Source organism: Salvelinus fontinalis, chromosome 40, assembly GCF_029448725.1.
Source record: "Salvelinus fontinalis isolate EN_2023a chromosome 40, ASM2944872v1, whole genome shotgun sequence".
NCBI lineage: Eukaryota > Metazoa > Chordata > Actinopteri > Salmoniformes > Salmonidae > Salvelinus > Salvelinus fontinalis.
Window position 1 is genome coordinate 8,446,865 of NC_074704.1, and position 22,545 is coordinate 8,469,409.

General features: G+C 49.6%; 1 protein-coding gene across 2 annotated transcripts in view; it reads left to right on the forward strand.

Annotated features, from left to right (window-relative positions):
• Positions 1-875: 875 nt before the first annotated feature.
• The window catches only part of rhpn2 (rhophilin, Rho GTPase binding protein 2), a 136,059-nt gene continuing 114,389 nt past the window's right edge, over positions 876-22,545 (forward strand). For both annotated transcript variants that reach the window (XM_055907435.1, XM_055907436.1), the window contains exon 1: positions 876-1,205. In XM_055907435.1, the coding sequence (XP_055763410.1) occupies positions 1,140-1,205 (66 nt within the window). In that variant the 5' untranslated portion in view covers positions 876-1,139. The remainder of the gene's footprint in view (positions 1,206-22,545) is intronic.

Genomic DNA, 22,545 nt, shown 5'->3' on the forward strand with positions numbered 1-22,545 from the left:
CCATTGGAGGAGAAGGTTAGAAGGGAGTGACCTTTGAGGAGACGAGGAGAGAGGAGAGAGGAAACGAGGAGAGAGTGCTAGTCGGGAAACTAAACTTGGAAATGTTCAACTTGCTAACTGGTTGAACGCGGCACGTGTATAACTACAACCGGTTAACAAGTCGCGAAATGTCAGAGTTTCCATGTTCCGACTAGCACATGAACGCGTCAGTGTTCACCGGCCACATCATCACGCTTTCTATGCTTCCTGTTCTTAAGTTTTATTTTTGCATCTTTTACGTTTGGTTTTGTTCACCAGATTAAAACAGCTGAATTTTTAAAAATGTTTTGTTATTAAAAATATATTTCACAGCGGTTAAGATGGTACAATGACTCTCTACACTCTGAGTGCTTGTTGTCACATAAACTGAAATAAAGCGAACTATTAAAATTTTAGCAACCAGGAAATGGAGGAGCGATTATTGCATATTGCACCTTTAAATCCACTTCACAATAGCCTATCAGCTTGAAACCTTTTAGGGTCATCAAAAACATTACCATGACGAAGTATGTTAAGTTTGGTATTCAAACCACTGTAAATCCACTCTGATCTTGTCATCCTGTGAACCCCGTTCATTGCTGCTTGCAGCTATAAGTTGCTGTTCTCTATGTAAGTGAGAGAAACAAGAAGAAAAGCAATAAAAAGAAAAGTAGGCTAAGCCAAACATATTGAATGTGTTATCTTGCATACTTCTGTATCATAAAACATTCTCTGTAGGCAAAGGATCCTTCCACGTACAACCATAAAGAATGCTCCTGGGCAGAGGGCTACGCCTGTTATGCAAATACTCAAGAGGAGCGATTGGAGCCCCGCCTACCTACAAAAGCAACACACTGCAACTAAAGATACTGATAACTTTACCGTTTTGTCTGCGCTGCGATCCGCCGCCGTCACAGTCTCGGGGTGGGGTTTCTAGTTGAGCTGCGTGGAGAATAGCGACTGTCCGGTAGAGTGATGTCACATAACGAATAGACGAGAGACCAAACCAGTGACTGATTGTAATAGCTGGCGAAAGCGCACCTGTTGAATAACAGGCTCACAACGAGATTCCAGTTTTCCGTATTTCTTCGAAGCTTTTTGGCTGCGATTAAAAGTTCAGAATGACGGATACAATAATTACCAACGGAATCAAGGACCGAGCGGGTCAGAATGGATATTTTAAAAAGGTGAGTGATTTTAAGTTTTTATGATAAAGATGATAGCGCAGTTACGCAGGGGGACGTTCATAACGACTAATGTGTTACAAACCAAATCGTTCACTTATGAATGGACTCTTGTCTGTTATAAACGCAGTGTTTCTGCTTTCACTGAAATGAATAGCGGCCTAGTGGATGGATTTCTGATGTGTTTAATCTATCAAAAGCAGCCGGTGTTGATGTCTGACGTACTACCTGTTTGATTAGTGGTTTATACCCTGTTTTTTTTAATTTTTAAATACGATAATGCTATCTGCGGTTTTTTAATGGGTTTGACTGATTGTCAGGTGTGGCAGTGACCACTAAATGTCATTGGTCGATATCGTATTGGAACATCAGGCAGTTTGTTGTCAAATATCTTCTGGTGATATACACTACCGATCAAACGTTTTAGAATGGTTTTTCTTTATTTTTTACTATTTTATACATTGTAGAATAATAATGAAGACATCAAAACTATGAAATAACACATGGAATCAAGTAGTAACCAAAAAAAAGTGTTAAACAAATCTAAATATTTGAGATTCTTCAAATAGCCACCCTTTGCCTTGGTGACAGCGTTGCCCACTCTTGGTATTCTCTCAACCAGCTTCACCTGGAATGCTTTTCCAACAGTCTTGAAGGAGTTCCCACATAAGCTGAGCACTTTTTGGCTGCTTTTCCTTCACTCTGCGGTCCGACTCATCCCAAACCATCTCAATTGGGTTGAGGTTGGGTGATTGTAGAGACCAGGTCATCTGATGCAGCACTCCATCACTCTCCTTCTTGGTCAAATAGCCCTTACACAGCCTGGAGGTGTGCTGGGTCATTGTTCTGTTGAAAACAAATGATAGTCCCACTAAGCGCAAACAAGATGGGATGGCGTATCGCTGCAGAATGCTGTGGTAGCCATGCTGGTTAAGTGGGCCTTGAATTCAAAATAAATCCCCAACAGTGTCACCAGCAAAGTACCCACCACACCATCACACCTCCTCCTCCATGCTTCACACATGCAGAGATCATCCGGTTTGAACCAAAAATCTCCAATTTGGACTCATCAGACCAAAGGACAGATTTCCACCGGTCTAATGTCCATTGCTCGTGTTTCTTGGCTCAATCAAGTCTCTTCTTCTTATTGGTGTCCTTTAGTAGTGGTTTCTTTGCAGCAATTTGACCATGAAGGCCTGATTCACGCAGTCTCCTCTGAACAGTTGATGTTGAGGTGTCTCTGTTACTTGAACTCTGTGAAGCATTTATTTGGGCTGCAATTTCTGAGGCTGGTAACTCCTAATGTACTTATCCTCTGCAGCAGAGGTAACTCTGGGTCTTCCTTTCCTGTGGCGGTCCTCATGAGAGCCAGTTTCATCTTAGCTCTTGATGGTTTTTGCGACTGCATTTTAAGAAACTTAAAGTTCTTGAAATGTTCCGTATTGACTGGCCTTCATGTCTTAAAGTAATGATGGACTGTTGTTTCTCTTTGTATATTTGAGCTGTTCTTGTCATAATATTGACTTGGTATTTTACCAAATAGGGCTATCTTCTGTATACCACCCCTACCTTGTCACAACACAACTGATAGCTAAATCAATATGTTCATAACTAATGTGGTGAGATACAAGAATCGACATTAAAACATTGTAGAGATGCAAAACCTTTGACCGGTAGTGTATAACACCTACTCATTCAAGGGTTTTTCTTAGTTTTTACTATTTTCTACATTGTAAAATAATAGTGATGACATCAAAACTATGAAATAACACATATGGAATCATGTAGTAACCAAAAAAAGTGTTAAATCAAAATATATTTTATATTTGAGATTCTTCAAATAGCCACCCTTTGCCCTGATGACAGCTTTGCACAATCTTGGCATTCTCTCAACCAGCTTCATGAGGAAGTCACCTGGAATGCATTTCATATTCACAGGTGTGCCCGTGTTAAAAGTTCATTTGTGGAATTTTTTTCCTCCTTAATGTGTTTTGAGCCAAAATATCTAAATCTGTGGATGATCAACTGTGATCACTTGGTCCATTTTTAAAGACGGGACCAGGGTGAATGAACGTAAACGTTATATCCTGTCGCTCCCAGTATTTTGTTTACAAGAAAGAAACCATTAGGGAGTATTGGACTTGTGTGTGATCGTGGACAGCCTAATGGACCTATATCTGACAGCCTACTGTGAATACACTATCAGGTATTTATGGAATGCTTTTATCTACAGGGGTGTGTGCTCCTGCCTGCCTGTCTGTGGCGTGTGTTTGTGCTCCTGTCTGTGGCGTGTGTTTGTGCTTCTGTCTGTGGCGTGTGTTTGTGCTCCTGTATGTGTGTCTGTGGTGTGTTTGTGCTTCTGTCTGTGGCGTGTTTGTGCTCCTGTATGTGTGTCTGTGGTGTGTGTTTGTGCTCCTGTCTTTGGCGTGTGTGTGTGCTCCTGTCTTTGGCATGTGTTTGTGCTCCTGTCTTTGGCGTGTGTGTGTGCTCCTGTATGTGGCGTGTGTTTGTGCTCCTGTCTGTGTGTCTGTGGCGTGTGTTTGTGCTCTTGTCTTTGGTGTGTGTTTGTGCTCCTGTCTGTGTGTCTGTGGCGTGTTTGTGTGTCTTTCTGTGGAACATGCCCCTGGATAACAAGCTGTCGAGGTTGGAGAGATAGCTGGCTGTCTGCTAGAAGATACCAAACCCCTACCGTTACGCTTGTTTACACTGAGCTGCTCAGGGGTCGGAGCACAATCATGTTTACATTTACTCACCGTGGAATCGGCGAGAGATATGGGTCGGAAAACGTACCTCGATGCAGGGATGGGATATGGGTCTGGAAAACGTACCTCGATGCAGGGATGGGATATGGGTCTGAAAACGTACCTCGATGCAGGGATGGGATATGGGTCGGAAAACGTACCTCGAAGCAGGGATGGGATATGGGTCGGAAAACGTACCTCGATGCAGGGATGAGATAGGGGTCGGAAAACGTACCTCAATGCAGGGATGAGATCTGGGTCGGAAAACGTACCTCGATGCAGGGATGGGATATGGGTCTGGAAAACGTACCTCAATGCAGGGATGAGATCTGGGTCGGAAAACGTACCTCGATGCAGGGATGGGATATGGGTCTGGAAAACGTACCTCGATGCAGGGATGGGATATGGGTCTGAAAACGTACCTCGATACAGGGATGGGATATGGGTCTGGAAAACGTACCTCGATGCAGGGATGGGATATGGGTCGGAAAACGTACCTCGATGCAGGGATGGGATATGGGTCGGAAAACGTACCTCGATGCAGGGATGGGATATGGGTCGGAAAACGTACCTCGAAGCAGGGATGGGATATGGGTCGGAAAACGTACCTCGATGCAGGGATGGGATATGGGTCTGAAAACGTACCTCGATGCAGGGATGGGATATGGGTCGGAAAACGTACCTCAAAGCAGGGATGGGATATGGGTCGGAAAACGTACCTCGATGCAGGGATGGGATCTGTCCGTGTACTCCAATCTGGACCTTTATCCACAGTATCCCCCCCTTTCCCCAACTGACTAGGTATCCCCCCCTTTCCCCAACTGACTAGGTATCCCCCCCTTTCCCCCAACTGACTAGGCATCCCCCCTTTCCCCAACTGACTAGGTATCCCCCCCCATTCCCCCAACTGACTAGGTATCCCCCCCATTCCCCCAACTGACTAGGTATCCCCCCTTTCCCCCAACTGACTAGGCAACCCCCTTTCCCCCAACTGACTAGGCAACCCCCTTTCCCCCAACTGACTAGGTATCCCCCTTTCCCCCAACTGACTAGGTATCCCCCTTTCCCCCAACTGACTAGGTATCCCCCTTTCCCCCAACTGACTAGGTATCCCCCTTTCCCCCAACTGACTAGGTATCCCCCCTTTTCCCCAACTGACTAGGTATCCCCCCCTTTCCCCCAACTGACTAGGTATCCCCCCCTTTCCCCAACTGACTAGGCATCCCTCCCTTTCCCCAACTGACTAGGTATCCCCCCCTTTCCCCAACTGACTAGGTATCCCCCCCTTTCCCCCAACTGACTAGGTATCCCCCCCTTTCCCCAACTGACTAGGTATCCCCCCCTTCCCCCAACTGACTAGGCATCCCTCCCTTTCCCCAACTGACTAGGTATCCCCCCCTTTTCCCCAACTGACTAGGTATCCCTCCCTTTCCCCAACTGACTAGGTATCCCTCCCTTTCCCCAACTGACTAGGTATCCCTCCCTTTCCCCAACTGACTAGGTATCCCTCCCTTTCCCCCAACTGACTAGGTATCCCCCCCTTTCCCCAACTGACTAGGTATCCCCCCCTTTCCCCCAACTGACTAGGTATCCCCCCCTTTCCCCAACTGACTAGGTATCCCTCCCTTTCCCCCAACTGACTAGGTATCCCCCCCTTTCCCCAACTGACTAGGTATCCCTCCCTTTCCCCCAACTGACTAGGTATCCCCCTTTCCCCCAACTGACTAGGTATCCCCCCCTTTCCCCCAACTGACTAGGTATCCCTCCCTTTCCCCCAACTGACTAGGTATCCCCCCCTTTCCCCCAACTGACTAGGTATCCCTCCCTTTCCCCCAACTGACTAGGTATCCCTCCCTTTCCCCCAACTGACTAGGTATCCCCCCCTTTCCCCCAACTGACTAGGTATCCCCCAACTGACTAGGTATCCCCCCCTTTCCCCCAACTGACTAGGTATCCCCCCCTTTTCCCCAACTGACTAGGTATCCCTCCCTTTCCCCCAACTGACTAGGTATCCCTCCCTTTCCCCCAACTGACTAGGTATCCCCCCCTTTCCCCCAACTGACTAGGTATCCCTCCCTTTCCCCCAACTGACTAGGTATCCCTCCCTTTCCCCCAACTGACTAGGTATCCCCCCTTTCCCCAACTGACTAGGTATCCCCCCCTTTCCCCCAACTGACTAGGTATCCCTCCCTTTCCCCCAACTGACTAGGTATCCCCCCCTTTCCCCCAACTGACTAGGTATCCCTCCCTTTCCCCCAACTGACTAGGTATCCCCCCCTTTCCCCAACTGACTAGGTATCCCCCCTTTCCCCCAACTGACTAGGTATCCCCCTTTCCCCAACTGACTAGGTATCCCCCCCTTTCCCCCCAACTGACTAGGTATCCCCCCCTTTCCCCCAACTGACTAGGTATCCCTCCCTTTCCCCCAACTGACTAGGTATCCCCCCCTTTCCCCAACTGACTAGGTATCCCTCCCTTTCCCCCAACTGACTAGGTATCCCTCCCTTTCCCCCAACTGACTAGGTATCCCCCCCTTTCCCCCAACTGACTAGGTATCCCCCAACTGACTAGGTATCCCCCCCTTTCCCCCAACTGACTAGGTATCCCCCCCTTTTCCCCAACTGACTAGGTATCCCTCCCTTTCCCCCAACTGACTAGGTATCCCCCCCTTTCCCCAACTGACTAGGTATCCCCCCCTTTCCCCCAACTGACTAGGTATCCCTCCCTTTCCCCCAACTGACTAGGTATCCCCCCCTTTCCCCAACTGACTAGGTATCCCCCCCTTCCCCAACTGACTAGGTATCCCCCCCTTTCCCCAACTGACTAGGTATCCCCCCCTTCCCCAACTGACTAGGTATCCCCCCCTTTTCCCCAACTGACTAGGTATCCCCCCCTTTTCCCCAACTGACTAGGTATCCCCCCCTTTCCCCCAACTGACTAGGTATCCCTCCCTTTCCCCCAACTGACTAGGTATCCCCCCCTTTTCCCCAACTGACTAGGTATCCCCCCCTTTCCCCCAACTGACTAGGTATCCCCCCCTTTCCCCCAACTGACTAGGTATCCCTCCCTTTCCCCCAACTGACTAGGTATCCCCCCTTTCCCCAACTGACTAGGTATCCCTCCCTTTCCCCAACTGACTAGGTATCCCCCCTTTCCCCCAACTGACTAGGTATCCCCCCCTTTCCCCCAACTGACTAGGTATCCCCCCCTTTCCCCCAACTGACTAGGTATCCCCCAACTGACTAGGTATCCCCCCCTTTCCCCCAACTGACTAGGTATCCCCCCCTTTTCCCCAACTGACTAGGTATCCCTCCCTTTCCCCCAACTGACTAGGTATCCCCCCTTTTCCCCAACTGACTAGGTATCCCCCCCTTTTCCCCAACTGACTAGGTATCCCCCCCTTTTCCCCAACTGACTAGGTATCCCCCCCTTTCCCCCAACTGACTAGGTATCCCTCCCTTTACCCCAACTGACTAGGTATCCATTCCTTTCCCCAACTGACTAGGTATCCCCCCCTTTCCCCCAACTGACTAGGTATCCCCCAACTGACTAGGTATCCCCCCCTTTCCCCCAACTGACTAGGTATCCCCCCCTTTCCCCAACTGACTAGGTATCCCTCCCTTTCCCCCAACTGACTAGGTATCCCCCCCTTTCCCCAACTGACTAGGTATCCCCCCCTTTCCCCAACTGACTAGGTATCCCCCCCTTTCCCCAACTGACTAGGTATCCCTCCCTTTCCCCCAACTGACTAGGTATCCCCCCCTTTTCCCCAACTGACTAGGTATCCCCCCCATCCCCCCAACTGACTAGGTATCCCCCCCTTTTCCCCAACTGACTAGGTATCCCCCCCCTTTCCCCAACTGACTAGGTATCCCCCCCATCCCCCCAACTGACTAGGTATCCCCCCATCCCCCCAACTGACTAGGTATCCCCCCCTTTTCCCCAACTGACTAGGTATCCCCCCCCTTTCCCCAACTGACTAGGTATCCCCCCCCTTTCCCCCAACTGACTAGGTATCCCCCCCCTTTCCCCAACTGACTAGGTATCCCTCCCTTTCCCCAACTGACTAGGTATCCCTCCCTTTCCCCCAACTGACTAGGTATCCCCCCCTTTCCCCAACTGACTAGGTATCCCTCCCTTTCCCCCAACTGACTAGGTATCCCCCCCTTTCCCCAACTGACTAGGTATCCCCCCCTTTCCCCCAACTGACTAGGTATCCCTCCCTTTCCCCAACTGACTAGGTATCCCCCCCTTTTCCTCAACTGACTAGGTATCCCCCCCTTCCCCAACTGACTAGGTATCCCTCCCTTTCCCCCAACTGACTAGGTATCCCCCCCTTTCCCCAACTGACTAGGTATCCCCCCCTTCCCCAACTGACTAGGTATCCCTCCCTTTCCCCCAACTGACTAGGTATCCCCCCCTTTCCCCAACTGACTAGGTATCCCCCCCTTCCCCAACTGACTAGGTATCCCCCCCTTTTCCTCAACTGACTAGGTATCCCCCCCTTCCCCAACTGACTAGGTATCCCTCCCTTTCCCCCAACTGACTAGGTATCCCCCCCTTTCCCCAACTGACTAGGTATCCCCCCCTTCCCCAACTGACTAGGTATCCCTCCCTTTCCCCAACTGACTAGGTATCCCCCCCTTTTCCCCCAACTGACTAGGTATCCCCCCCCCTTTTCCCCAACTGACTAGGTATCCCCCCCTTTCCCCCAACTGACTAGGTATCCCTCCCTTTCCCCCAACTGACTAGGTATCCCCCCTTTTCCCCAACTGACTAGGTATCCCTCCCTTTCCCCCAACTGACTAGGTATCCCTCCCTTTCCCCAACTGACTAGGTATCCCCCCCTTTCCCCAACTGACTAGGTATCCCTCCCTTTCCCCCAACTGACTAGGTATCCCCCCCTTTCCCCCAACTGACTAGGTATCCCCCCCTTTCCCCCAACTGACTAGGTATCCCCCCCTTTCCCCCAACTGACTAGGTATCCCTCCCTTTCCCCCAACTGACTAGGTATCCCCCCCTTTCCCCAACTGACTAGGTATCCCTCCCTTTCCCCCAACTGACTAGGTATCCCCCCCTTTCCCCAACTGACTAGGTATCCCTCCCTTTCCCCCAACTGACTAGGTATCCCCCCCTTTCCCCAACTGACTAGGTATCCCCCCCTTTCCCCCAACTGACTAGGTATCCCTCCCTTTCCCCCAACTGACTAGGTATCCCTCCCTTTCCCCAACTGACTAGGTATCCCCCCCTTTCCCCAACTGACTAGGTATCCCCCCCATTCCCCCAACTGACTAGGTATCCCTCCCTTTCCCCAACTGACTAGGTATCCCCCCCTTTCCCCCAACTGACTAGGTATCCCCCCCTTTCCCCAACTGACTAGGTATCCCCCCCCTTTCCCCAACTGACTAGGTATCCCTCCCTTTCCCCAACTGACTAGGTATCCCCCTTTTCCCCCAACTGACTAGGTATCCATTCCTTTCCCCAACTGACTAGGTATCCCCCAACTGACTAGGTATCCCCCCCTTTCCCCCAACTGACTAGGTATCCCCCAACTGACTAGGTATCCCCCCCTTTCCCCCAACTGACTAGGTATCCCCCCCTTTCCCCCAACTGACTAGGTATCCCCCAACTGACTAGGTATCCCCCCCTTTCCCCCAACTGACTAGGTATCCCCCCCTTTCCCCAACTGACTAGGTATCCCTCCCTTTCCCCCAACTGACTAGGTATCCCCCCCTTTCCCCCAACTGACTAGGTATCCCCCCCTTTCCCCAACTGACTAGGTATCCCTCCCTTTCCCCCAACTGACTAGGTATCCCTCCCTTTCCCCCAACTGACTAGGTATCCCCCAACTGACTAGGTATCCCCCCCCTTTCCTAGAGGTAAAGTTTGGAGTACAGTGGCATGTCCCATCCCTGCATTGAGGTTCTTTTTCCGGAAGGGTCTGTGTCTTCTAGCGAGCTGACAGAGTTATGGATGATGAATTCCAGCCAGGCGTCAGTCGTTGTCCCCATAACATTCCTTTTACATTAGGCCTCGGGTGTGTCCCAAATGGTACACTGTTCCCTCTGGGCCCTGGTCCGAATGGTACACTGTTCCCTATGGGCCCTGGTCCGAATGGTACACTGTTCCCTCTGGGCCCTGGTCCCAATGGTACACTGTTCCCTCTGGGCCCTGGTCCGAATGGTACACTGTTCCCTATGGGCCCTGGTCCGAATGGTACCCTATTCCCTATGGGCCCTGGTCAAATGGTTCACTATTCCCTCTGGGCCCTGGTCAAATGGTACCTTATTCCCTCTGGGCCCTGGTCAAATGGTACACTGTTCCCTATGGGCCCTGGTCAAATGGTACACTGTTCCCTATGGGCCCTGGTCAAATGGTACCCTATTCCCTATGGGCCCTGGTCAAATGGTACCTTATTCCCTATGGACCCTGGTCAAATGGTACACTGTTCCCTATGGGCCCTGTTCTAAAGTAGTGTACTATAGGGGCCCTGGTCTAAAGTAGTGTACTATACAGGGCTCTGGTCTAAAGTAGTGCACTATACAGGGCTCTGGTCTAAAGTAGTGTACTATAGGGGCCCTGGTCTAAAGTAGTGTACTATAGGGGCCCTGGTCTAAAGTAGTGCACTCTAGGGGCCCTGGTCTAAAGTAGTGCACTATACAGGGGCCCTGGTCTAAAGTAGTGCACTATACAGGGGCCCTGGTCTAAAGTAGTGCACTATACAGGCCATTTGGGACACAGCCCCATGAAAGCCCTGTCATGAAACCTTTATTCTTCAGAGACGTTATTTCACTGGGGTTGAATCTGGACTTCCTGGAAGTTTTTGTAGAAAGGGGTTTAGTTTCTGGTAAAACAAGATGTAGTTCAGATGTTGACTCTTCAGTTGTATAATATATATCCACAAAAGCCCAGGGAATAGCCTATTAAATAAACCTTAAAGACTATTTGTACAGATTGTCCGGTGTGTCTTTTTCATTTATTTTTTTAAAAAAAGTAACCATTTACAAAGATGGCTTACACCGGCCAAAGCCCGGACGACGCTGGGCAGATTGGGAGTCTCATAGGGCGGAGAACAATCACATCCGGATGGGATACAGCCTGGATTCGAACCAGGGACTGTAGCGACGCCTCTTGCACTGAGATGCAGCGCCTTCAGACCGCTGCGATACAGCCTGGATTCGAACCAGGGACTGTAGTGACGCCTCTTGCACTGAGACGCAGCACCTTTAGACCGCTGTGATACAGCCTGGATTCGAACCAGGGACTGTAGTGACGCCTCTTGCACTGAGACGCAGCGCCTTTAGACCGCTGCGATACAGCCTGGATTCGAACCAGGGACTGTAGTGACGCCTCTTGCACTGAGACGTAGCGCCTTCAGACCGCTGTGATACAGCCTGGATTCGAACCAGGGACTGTAGCGACGCCTCTTGCACTGAGACGCAGTGCATTTAGACCGCTGTGATACAGCCTGGATTCGAACCAGGGACTGTAGTGACGCCTCTTGCACTGAGACGTAGCGCCTTCAGACCGCTGTGATACAGCCTGGATTCGAACCAGGGACTGTAGCGACGCCTCTTGCACTGAGACGCAGTGCCTTTAGACCGCTGCGATACAGCCTGGATTCGAACCAGGGACTGTAGTGACGCCTCTTGCACTGAGACGCAGCGCCTTTAGACCGCTGCGATACAGCCTGGATTCGAACCAGGGACTGTAGTGACGCCTCTTGCACTGAGACGCAGCGCCTTTAGACCGCTGCGATACAGCCTGGATTCGAACCAGGGACTGTAGTGACGCCTCTTACACTGAGACGCAGCCCGCTGCGCCACTCGGGGAGTTCAAAGGTCATGGTCATAGGATAGTTCCAGTACAAGTCAATATTTCCAGTGTCCCGTAACCTTTATCTATGGAGGAAGATAATTCACTAGTCTGTCATTGAGTAATGGGATATGTTCCAAATAGCACCCTATTCCCTATGTAAGACTGTACACTACTTTTGACCAGGGCCCATAGGGTGTCTTGTGACTCCACCGTGGCGTAACGTGTTGACTCTGGCTGTAAACCGTTCTCACAGGCTGAGTCATGTGACTCCACCGTGGCGTAACGTGTTGACTCTGGCTGTCACCGTTCTCACAGGCTGGGTCATGTGACTCCACCGTGGTCGTAACGTGTTGACTCTGGCTGTAAACTGTTCTCACAGGCTGAGTCATGTGACTCCACCGTGGCGTAACGTGTTGACTCTGGCTGTAAACCGTTCTCACAGGTTGAACCAGTGCTGTCACATATTTGTGTATCCGCCCCGGGCAGAGGCTTGTTTTCTTAGTCAACCAGTAGTTAGTACAGCGATGAAAATGATTGGGGATAGGTGTTGAAAGGGGTTAGTGGTTGTTAGGGGTTAGGGGTTGAAAGGGGTTAGTGGTTGTTAGGGGTTGTTAGGGGTTAGGGGTTGAAAAGGGATAGGGGTTAGGGGTTGAAAGGGGTTGAAAGGGGTTGAAAGGGGTTGAAAGGGGTTGAAAGGGGTTGAAAGGGGTTGAAAGGGGTTGGGGGTTGAAAGGGGTTGGGGGTTGAAAGGGGTTGGGGGTTGAAAGGGGATAGGGGTTAGGGGTTAGGGGTTGAAAGGGGTTGAAAGGGGTTGGGGGTTGAAAGGGGTTGGGGGTTGAAAGGGGTTGGGGGTTGAAAGGGGTTGGGGGTTGAAAGGGGATAGGGGTTAGGGGTTAGGGGTTGAAAGGGGTTGAAAGGGGTTGGGGGTTGAAAGGGGTTGGGGGTTGAAAGGGGTCTTTTGTTGTGGTCAAGCTGCCCTGATCTCCCTGTGAAGAGAGTCTGGCTTTAGGCTTTGTAGCACACTTCCTCTGTCTATTAATGCTCTGTTATGAGTCTGATGATCAAGGGAGAGGGTGGGAGTTAGACCTCTCTCTCCTTTTATATGCTCTCTCTAGCTCTCTCTTCTCTCATTCTCCTCTCTCTCCTCTCTCTCTTCTCGCTCTCTCCTCTCTCTCTCTCTAGCTCTCTCCTCTCTCGCTCTCCTCTCTCTCTAGCTCTCTCTCTCTCTCTCTAGCTCTCTCTTCTCTCATTCTCCTCTCTCTCTCTAGCTCTCTTCTCTCTCTCTCTCTAGCTCTCTCTCTCTCTCTCTAGCTCTCTCTCTCTCTCTAGCTCTCTCTCTCTCTAGCTCTCTCTCTCTCTAGCTCTCTCTCTCTCTAGCTCGCTCTCTCTCTCTCTCTCTAGCTCTCTCCTCTCTCTCCCCTCTCTCTCTCCCCTCTCTCTCTCCCCTCTCTCTCTCCCCTCTCTCTCTCCCTCTAGCTCTCTCCTCTCTCCCCTGTAGCTCTCCCCTCTCTCTCTCTCGTGTAGAACACAACAGTATATTTCATGGGACACTGATTACAGTTTTTCCATAGTGTCTTCACACACCGCAGCACCCTTTCCCACTCCTGTAAGCAGGCTAGTGAAGCCAGAGCTCGGTGTCTGTCTGAAGAGGTTTGCACATTCAGGAAACCACAGGGCTATAAAGAGCTCGGTCTCTGTCTGAAGAGGTTTGCACATTCAGGAAACCACAGGGCTATAAAACATACAGGAGTGTACTGGTGATTTGGTCATGTTTAAACGGGATTTGTGATTTGGAAACCTTGTTTGGCGTTGGTGGAAATTTGAGTTAAGTGGAGCATTGGCCCTTTTTTCTGTCTCGTCTCTCGCTCTCCGTCTCGTCTCTCGCTCTCCGTCTCGTCTCTCGCTCTCTGTCTCGTCTCTCGCTCTCTGTCTCGTCTCTCGCTCTCTGTCTCGTCTCTCGCTCTCTGTCTCGTCTCTCGCTCTCTGTCTCGTCTCTCGCTCTCTGTCTCGTCTCTCGCTCTCTGTCTCGTCTCTCGCTCTCTGTCTCGTCTCTCGCTCTCTGTCTCGTCTCTCGCTCTCTGTCTCGTCTCTCGCTCTCTGTCTCGTCTCTCGCTCTCTGTCTCGTCTCTCGCTCTCTGTCTCGTCTCTCGCTCTCTGTCTCGTCTCTCGCTCTCTGTCTCGTCTCTCGCTCTCTGTCTCTGTCTTCTCTTCTCTGCCTGGTGAGAATGAGCTCAGTGATTTACTATGCTGCTCTAACAAATGCTCCACAGACTCGCCGCTCAACTCCTGGTCTGCCGACAGATGATCCTGTGAGATGCCATGGTAACGTGGTTTCAGGCCGGGTTCCCAAACCTCTGCTGTTTCCCTGAGCTGGGCGTTAGGGACATTTGGTCCCCTCCGGGCGTTAGGGACGTTTGGTCCACTCCGGGCGTTAGGGACGTTTGGTCCACTCCGGGCGTTAGGGACGTTTGGTCCCCCCCGGGCGTTAGGGACGTTTGGTCCCCCCCCAGGGCGTTAGGGACGTTTGGTCCCCCCCCCCAGGGCGTTAGGAACGTTTGGTCCCCCCCCCCAGGGCGTTAGGGACGTTTGGTCCCCCCCCCCAGGGCGTTAGGGACGTTTGGTCCCCCCCCCCAGGGCGTTAGGGACGTTTGGTCCCCCCCCCCAGGGCGTTAGGGACGTTTGGTCCCCCCCCCCAGGGCGTTAGGGACGTTTGGTCCCCCCCCCCAGGGCGTTAGGGACGTTTGGTCCCCCCCCAGGGCGTTAGGAACGTTTGGTCCCCCCCCAGGGCGTTAGGGACGTTTGGTCCCCCCCCAGGACGGTAGGGACGTTTGGTCCCCCAGTGCGACAGCAGCCAGATACCATTGACGTAGAATCATCCCAAGGCTGTCCCAGTCCCCAACCCACTCAGACAAATTGACAAAATGTGTCCTGGCCCAGAGAAAGACAGGCTGAGGCCCAAATGGCACCCTATTCCCAACATAGGCCTGGTCTAAAGTAGTGCACTATATAGGGAATAGGGCCCTGGTCTAAAGTAGTGCACTATATAGGGCCCTGGTCTAAAGTAGTGCACTATATAGGGAATAGGGCCCTGGTCTAAAGTAGTGCACTATATAGGGCCCTGGTCTAAAGTAGTGCACTATATAGGGAATAGGGCCCTGGTCTAAAGTAGTGCACTATATAGGGCCCTGGTCAAAACTAGTGCACTATATAGGGAATAGGGCCCTGGTCTAAAGTAGTGCACTACATAGGGAATAGGGAGCCATTTGGTACACAGCCTCTGACTGCTGCCTGCCTCTGCAGTCTGTCTGGACAATGTCAGAGGAAACACAGTAAAAAGCCCCCGTGTTTCTACTGCAAAATAACACTGAAACGTCCCTTTAAGAAAGACTCGAGCTACCTCCCCTTTAATTAGGGATGGTTTACCCGTGTTTGTAGCCATTCCAAACCTCCATTATATGGTGCTGCTGCAGGGAAAACTAAACCACGAGGGTGAACTCTCACCTTTTCTAGTCTTCTGTCCAATTAGACCGTTTGTATAATGTATAGAGACGTTTATCACGATGAAGAGCTCACTCTAAATTCATGTTTTTTTTTTATGTTAACGTTACACAACACTCCTCTCCTTCGTTCTGAATGGTCCGGGTCAATGGAGAGGGTCTCTTCAGGAGCCTGTCCAAAGACAAGAGAGGCAGCCAACTCAACCGTTCCCTGATTTACTATGTCGCCGTCCCAATTGGACTCCCCCCTCTGTCCTCCGGGCCAGAGAGAGCTAGAGAGAGAGCTAGAGAGAGAGCTAGAGAGAGAGCTAGAGAGAGAGCTAGAGAGAGAGCTAGAGAGAGAGCTAGAGAGAGAGCTAGAGAGAGAGCTAGAGAGAGAGCTAGAGAGAGAGCTAGAGAGAGAGCTAGAGAGAGAGCTAGAGAGAGAGCTAGAGAGAGAGCTAGAGAGAGAGCTAGAGAGAGAGCTAGAGAGAGAGCTAGAGAGAGAGCTAGAGAGAGAGCTAGAGAGAGAGCTAGAGAGAGAGCTAGAGAGAGAGCTAGAGAGAGAGCTAGAGAGAGAGCTAGAGAGAGAGCTAGAGAGAGAGCTAGAGAGGGGGAGAAAGCTAGAGAGAGAGAGAGGGGGGAGAAAGCTAGAGAGAGAGAGAGGGGGGAGAAAGCTAGAGAGAGAGAGAGGAGAAAGCTAGAGAGAGAGAGAGAGGGGAGAAAGAGAGAGAGAGAGGGGGGAGAAAGCTAGAGAGAGAGAGAGGGGGGAGAAAGCTAGAGAGAGAGAGAGGGGGGAGAAAGCTAGAGAGAGAGAGAGGGGGGAGAAAGCTAGAGAGAGAGAGAGGGGGGAGAAAGCTAGAGAGAGAGAGAGGGGGGAGAAAGCTAGAGAGAGAGAGAGGGGGGAGAAAGCTAGAGAGAGAGGGGGGAGAAAGCTAGAGAGAGAGAGGGGAGAAAGCTAGAGAGAGAGAGGGGAGAAAGCTAGAGAGAGAGAGGGGAGAAAGCTAGAGAGAGAGAGGGGAGAAAGCTAGAGAGAGAGAGGGGAGAAAGCTAGAGAGAGAGAGGGGAGAAAGCTAGAGAGAGAGAGAGGGGAGAAAGCTAGAGAGAGAGAGAGGGGGGAGAAAGCTAGAGAGAGAGAGAGGGGGGAGAAAGCTAGAGAGAGAGAGAGGGGGGAGAAAGCTAGAGAGAGAGAGAGAGGGGAGAAAGCTAGAGAGAGAGAGAGAGAGGGGGGAGAAAGCTAGAGAGAGAGAGAGAGAGGGGGGAGAAAGCTAGAGAGAGAGAGAGAGGGGGGAGAAAGCTAGAGAGAGAGAGAGAGAGGGGGGAGAAAGCTAGAGAGAGAGAGAGGGGAGAGAGAGTGCACTAGCTTTCTCCTCTATGTCGGGTGCCATTTGGGATGCAGACATAACTTGTGGCTTGTTATTGGGAGCTTGTTAGTGGCCTGGCCAGCAGACACAGTCCCAGGCTGTTGGTCCAGACCGTAGCTGACTAGATGAACAAGGCTGAGAGAGACTGAGAGTCTTTGTCCCAGACTGAGCTCTGTTACTAATGAACACCCTAATAGATCTCTGTTCTGGGCCTGTTTTCATAAAGCGTCTCTCAATGCAGTAGTACTGATCTAGGATCAGTTTAGTCTGTTAAATAATAATGGATTAAAAAGGGGGACGGGGAGGAGGGGGGGCCTGATCGTACATCAGCACTCCTATTCTGAGACACTTTGTGAATACTTGGACTGTTCCCATTCTGGAGTGTTTTTAATAGGACTCTGGACGGTTCGGGACATAAATCCATCCCTACAGCACGCTGCTTCTCTACTGTTTTTTTTTATTTATTTCACCTTTATTTAACCAGGTAGGCTAGTTGAGAACAAGTTCTCATTTACAACTGCGACCTGGCCAAGATAAAGCAAAGCAGTTCGACACAAACAACAACACAGAGTTACACATGGAATAAAACAAACATACAGTCAATAATACAGTGAAAAATATCTATATACAATGTGTGTAAATGAGGTGAGATAAGGGAGGTGAAGGCAAACAAAATATATATATAAATAAATAAAAATATAAAAAGGCCATGGTGGTGAAGTAAATACAATATAGCAAGTAAAAAAAAAAAAAAAACTAAGATTCAGATTGACACCTGGCTAAATGGATTTCAGCCGGCTACAGTATCTAAAGGACCAATCAGGAAGCCATCCTTGGGACTAGGGATTCATATTATCCCCCTAAATCTACCTAGTTTCACTACCGGTTATAATTCATATTGATCTTAAAGACTTCTGGGGAAATATTGATCAAGAGACTTCTGGGGAAATATTGATCAAGAGACTTCTGGGGAAATATTGATCAAGAGACTTCTGGGGAAATATTGATCAAGAGACTTCTGGGGAAATATTGATCAAGAGACTTCTGGGGAAATATTGATCAAGAGACTTCTGGGGAAATATTGATCAAGAGACTTCTGGAAAACACTGAAAGAAAACAAATCGGAAGTGTCCATTTTTTTTAAGGTTTTAAAACCAATATCTGGTCAGTACGCCAGGGTTCTCCTCAAGCAAGAGGGGGAGCGCTGTGTCACCTTGTCGGCTTGGCTGCACACTCCGACTGTAGCCTTGTCGGCTTGGCTGCACACTCCGACTGTAGCCTTGTCGGCTTGGCTGCACACTCCGACTGTAGCCTTGTCGGCTTGGCTGCACACTCCGACTGTAGCCTTGTCGGCTTGGCTGCACACTCCGACTGTAGCCTTGTCGGCTTGGCTGCACACTCCGACTGTAGCCTTGTCGGCTTGGCTGCACACTCCGACTGTAGCCTTGTCGGCTTGGCTGCACACTCCGACTGTAGCCTTGTCGGCTTGGCTGCACACTCCGACTGTAGCCTTGTCGGCTTGGCTGCACACTCCGACTGTAGCCTTGTCGGCTTGGCTGCACACTCCGACTGTAGCCTTGTCGGCTTGGCTGCACACTCCGACTGTAGCCTTGTCAGCTTGGCTGCACACTCCGACTGTAGCCTTGTCGGCTTGGCTGCACACTCCGACTGTAGCCTTGTCGAATCATACAAAACTTTATAACGGCAGCCAAACTGAAGTCAAATGAGCTTCCTAGATATCCTCCTTCTACCAATGACACGATTATATCTCCTGTATTTTGGCTAAACGGACTCGATGATTTTTATATAAAGGTAGTCGATCAGCTCATGAATAACGGAGAGATGAAGAGTAGAAATATAGTTTTTAAATATTCAATGGTATCTTACCGTGGACCAACTATATTCATATCTCCTCTCATACCGTTTTGTTGATCACACGTTCTCTACCCTAAACTCTACATAGGCAGCTATACGAGACAGCGAGGGGGGGGGGAGAATATTCTAGAGGTATTTTGACATGTGTAGGCTAGACGTGCTTTCATAATGCAGCCTATGGGTTACAGAATAAAGTTAGGATTTTTTATGCGAGTCAGGATTTGGGGATTCAGTGGGATTGGATAATAGCCTATAGGCTCTAGGATCGTAGAAGACAGAATGTTGTCTGTGACAGAGATGCCTAATGTAGTGGATTGTCCATAGGCCTATCAAATGTGTGACTTTATGAAGAGTCACAATGACATCTCAAAGAGACGTTATTTTATAGGTTAAACTAAAAGGGGTTTCCTGTAGGGTTTATTAAATGCATTTTAATGCTGCTTAACTCTTGTTCAGTTCAGCAGTGTCAATTATGTGTGATTTGAATCTATGGTGACTTTGTGTGTAGTCAATATGCTAGGTTAAAGGCTTCCATTAACAACCTATTGTGTGTAGTAAATATGCTAGGCTAAAGGCTTCCATTAACAACCTATTGTGTGTAGTCAATATGCTAGGCTAAAGGCTTCCATTAACAACCTATTGTGTGTAGTCAATATGCTAGGCTAAAGGCTTCCATTAACAACCTATTGTGTGTAGTCAATATGCTAGGCTAAAGGCTTCCATTAACAACCTATTGTGTGTAGTCAATATGCTAGGCTAAAGGCTTCCATTAACAACCTATTGTGTGTAGTCAATATGCTAGGCTAAAGGCTTCCATTAACAACCTATTGTGTGTAGTCAATATGCTAGGCTAAAGGCTTCCATTAACAACCTATTGTGTGTAGTCAATATGCTAGGCTAAAGGCTTCCGTTAACAACCTATTGTGTGTAGTCAATATGCTAGGCTAAAGGCTTCCATTGACAACCTATTGTGTGTAGTCAATATGCTAGGCTAAAGGCTTCCATTAACAACCTATTGTGTGTAGTCAATATGCTAGGCTAAAGGCTTCCATTAACAACCTATTGTGTGTAGTCAATATGCTAGGCTAAAGGCTTCCATTGACAACCTATTGTGTGTAGTCAATATGCTAGGCTAAAGGCTTCCATTGACAACCTATTGTGTGTAGTCAATATGCTAGGCTAAAGGCTTCCATTGACAACCTATTGTGTGTAGTCAATATGCTAGGCTAAAGGCTTCCATTGACAACCTATTGTGTGTAGTCAATATGCTAGGCTAAAGGCTTCCATTAACAACCTATTGTGTGTAGTCAATATGCTAGGCTAAAGGCTTCCATTGACAACCTATTGTGTGTAGTCAATATGCTAGGCTAAAGGCTTCCATTGACAACCTATTGTGTGTAGTCAATATGCTAGGTTAAAGGCTTCCATTGACAACCTATTGTGTGTAGTCAATATGCTAGGCTAAAGGCTTCCATTAACAACGACACGTCCCTCCTTTAGTCAAGAGAGACGACACGTCCCTCCTTTAGTCAAGAGAGACGACACGTCCCTCCTTTAGTCAAGAGGGACGACACGTCCCTCCTTTAGTCAAGAGAGACGACACGTCCCTCCTTTAGTCAAGAGGGACGACACGTCCCTCCTTTAGTCAAGAGAGACGACACGTCCCTCTTTTAGTCAAGAGAGACGACACGTCCCTCCTTTAGTCAAGAGAGACGACACGTCCCTCCTTTAGTCAAGAGAGACGACACGTCCCTCCTTTAGTCAAGAGAGACGACACGTCCCTCCTTTAGTCAAGAGAGACGACACGTCCCTCCTTTAGTCAAGAGAGACGACACGTCCCTCTTTTAGTCAAGAGAGACGACACGTCCCTCTTTTAGTCAAGAGAGACGACACGTCCCTCCTTTAGTCAAGAGAGACGACACGTCCCTCCTTTAGTCAAGAGAGACGACACGTCCCTCCTTTAGTCAAGAGAGACGACACGTCCCTCCTTTAGTCAAGAGAGACGACACGTCCCTCCTTTAGTCAAGAGAGACGACACGTCCCTCCTTTAGTCAAGAGAGACGACACGTCCCTCCTTTAGTCAAGAGAGACGACACGTCCCTCCTTTAGTCAAGAGAGACGACACGTCCCTCCTTTAGTCAAGAGAGACGACACGTCCCTCCTTTAGTCAAGAGGGACGACACGTCCCTCCTTTAGTCAAGAGAGACGACACGTCCCTCCTTTAGTCAAGAGAGACGACACGTCCCTCTTTTAGTCAAGAGGGACGACGCCTCCCTCCTTTAGTCAAGAGGGACGACGCCTCCCTCCTTTAGTCAAGAGGGACGACGCGTCCCTCCTTTAGTCAAGAGAGACGACACGTCCCTCCTTTAGTCAAGAGAGACGACACGTCCCTCTTTTAGTCAAGAGAGACGACACGTCCCTCTTTTAGTCAAGAGAGACGACACGTCCCTCCTTTAGTCAAGAGAGACGACACGTCCCTCCTTTAGTCAAGAGGGACGACACGTCCCTCCTTTAGTCAAGAGAGACGACACGTCCCTCCTTTAGTCAAGAGAGACGACACGTCCCTCCTTTAGTCAAGAGAGACGACACGTCCCTCCTTTAGTCAAGAGAGACGACACGTCCCTCCTTTAGTCAAGAGAGACGACACGTCCCTCCTTTAGTCAAGAGAGACGACACGTCCCTCCTTTAGTCAAGAGAGACGACACGTCCCTCCTTTAGTCAAGAGAGACGACACGTCCCTCCTTTAGTCAAGAGGGACGACACGTCCCTCCTTTAGTCAAGAGGAGGAGGAGCAGCGAGTCCACCTGGTCAGGTGACTCTGGTTTAGGTTTTCCCTCCGAGAGCTTTGATGCTAGCTAGAGGAATGTGGTAATCTCTCTGTGTAGATCAGAGCTGTAGTTCCTGTCCCACTGGTTCCAGACTGAACCCTCTGACTGAACCCTCTTTCAATGGAACCCACAGGGAAGTAGTGCACTGTGTAGGGAATAGGGTGCCATGTGGGATGCAGGAGTTTATAAGAGCTTATATCTTACTTATATCTTATATCTCAATTACAATATTTTCAGACAAGATAGAACGGCCAAAGGGGGCGGTGTTGCAATCTACTGCAAAGACTGCCTGCAGAGTTCTGTTATACTATCCAGGTCTGTTCCCAAACAATTTGAACTTCTACTTTTAAAAATCCACCTCTCTAAAAACAAGTCTCTCACCGTTGCCGCCTGCTATAGACCACCCTCTGCCCCCAGCTGTGCTCTGGACACTATATGTGAACTGATTGCCCCCCATCTATCTTCAGAGCTCGTGCTGCTAGGCGACCTAAATTTGAACATGCTCAACACCCCAGCCACCCTACAATCTAAGCTTGATGCCCTCAATCTCACACAAATTATCAATGAACCTACCAGGTACCACCCCAATTCCGTAAACACGGGTACCCTCATAGATATCATCCTAACAAACTTGCCCTCCAAATACACCTCTGCTGTTTTTAACCAAGATCTCAGCGATCACTGCCTCATTGCCTGCATCCGTAATGGGTCAGCGGTCAAACGACCTCCACTCATCACTGTCAAACGCTCCCTGAAACACTTCAGCGAGCAGGCCTTCCTAATTGACCTGGCCGGGGTATCCTGGAAGGATATTGATCTCATCCCGTCAGTAGAGGATGCCTGGTCATTTTTTAAAAATGCCTTCCTCACCATCTTGAATAAGCATGCCCCATTCAAGAAATTTAGAACCAGGAACAGATATAGCCCTTGGTTCTCTCCTGACCTGACTGCCCTTAACCAACAGAAAAACATCCTATGGCGTTCTGCATTAGCATCGAACAGCCCCCGTGATATGCAACTTTTCAGGGAAGCCAGAAACCAATATACACAGGCAGTTAGAACAGCCAAGGCTAGCTTTTTCAAGCAGAAATTTGCTTCCTGCAACACAAATTCAAAAAAGTTCTGGGACACCGTAAAGTCCATGGAGAATAAGAACACCTCCTCCCAGCTTCCAACCGCTCTGAAGATAGGAAACACTGTCACCACCGACAAATCCACTATAATTGAGAATTTCAATAAGC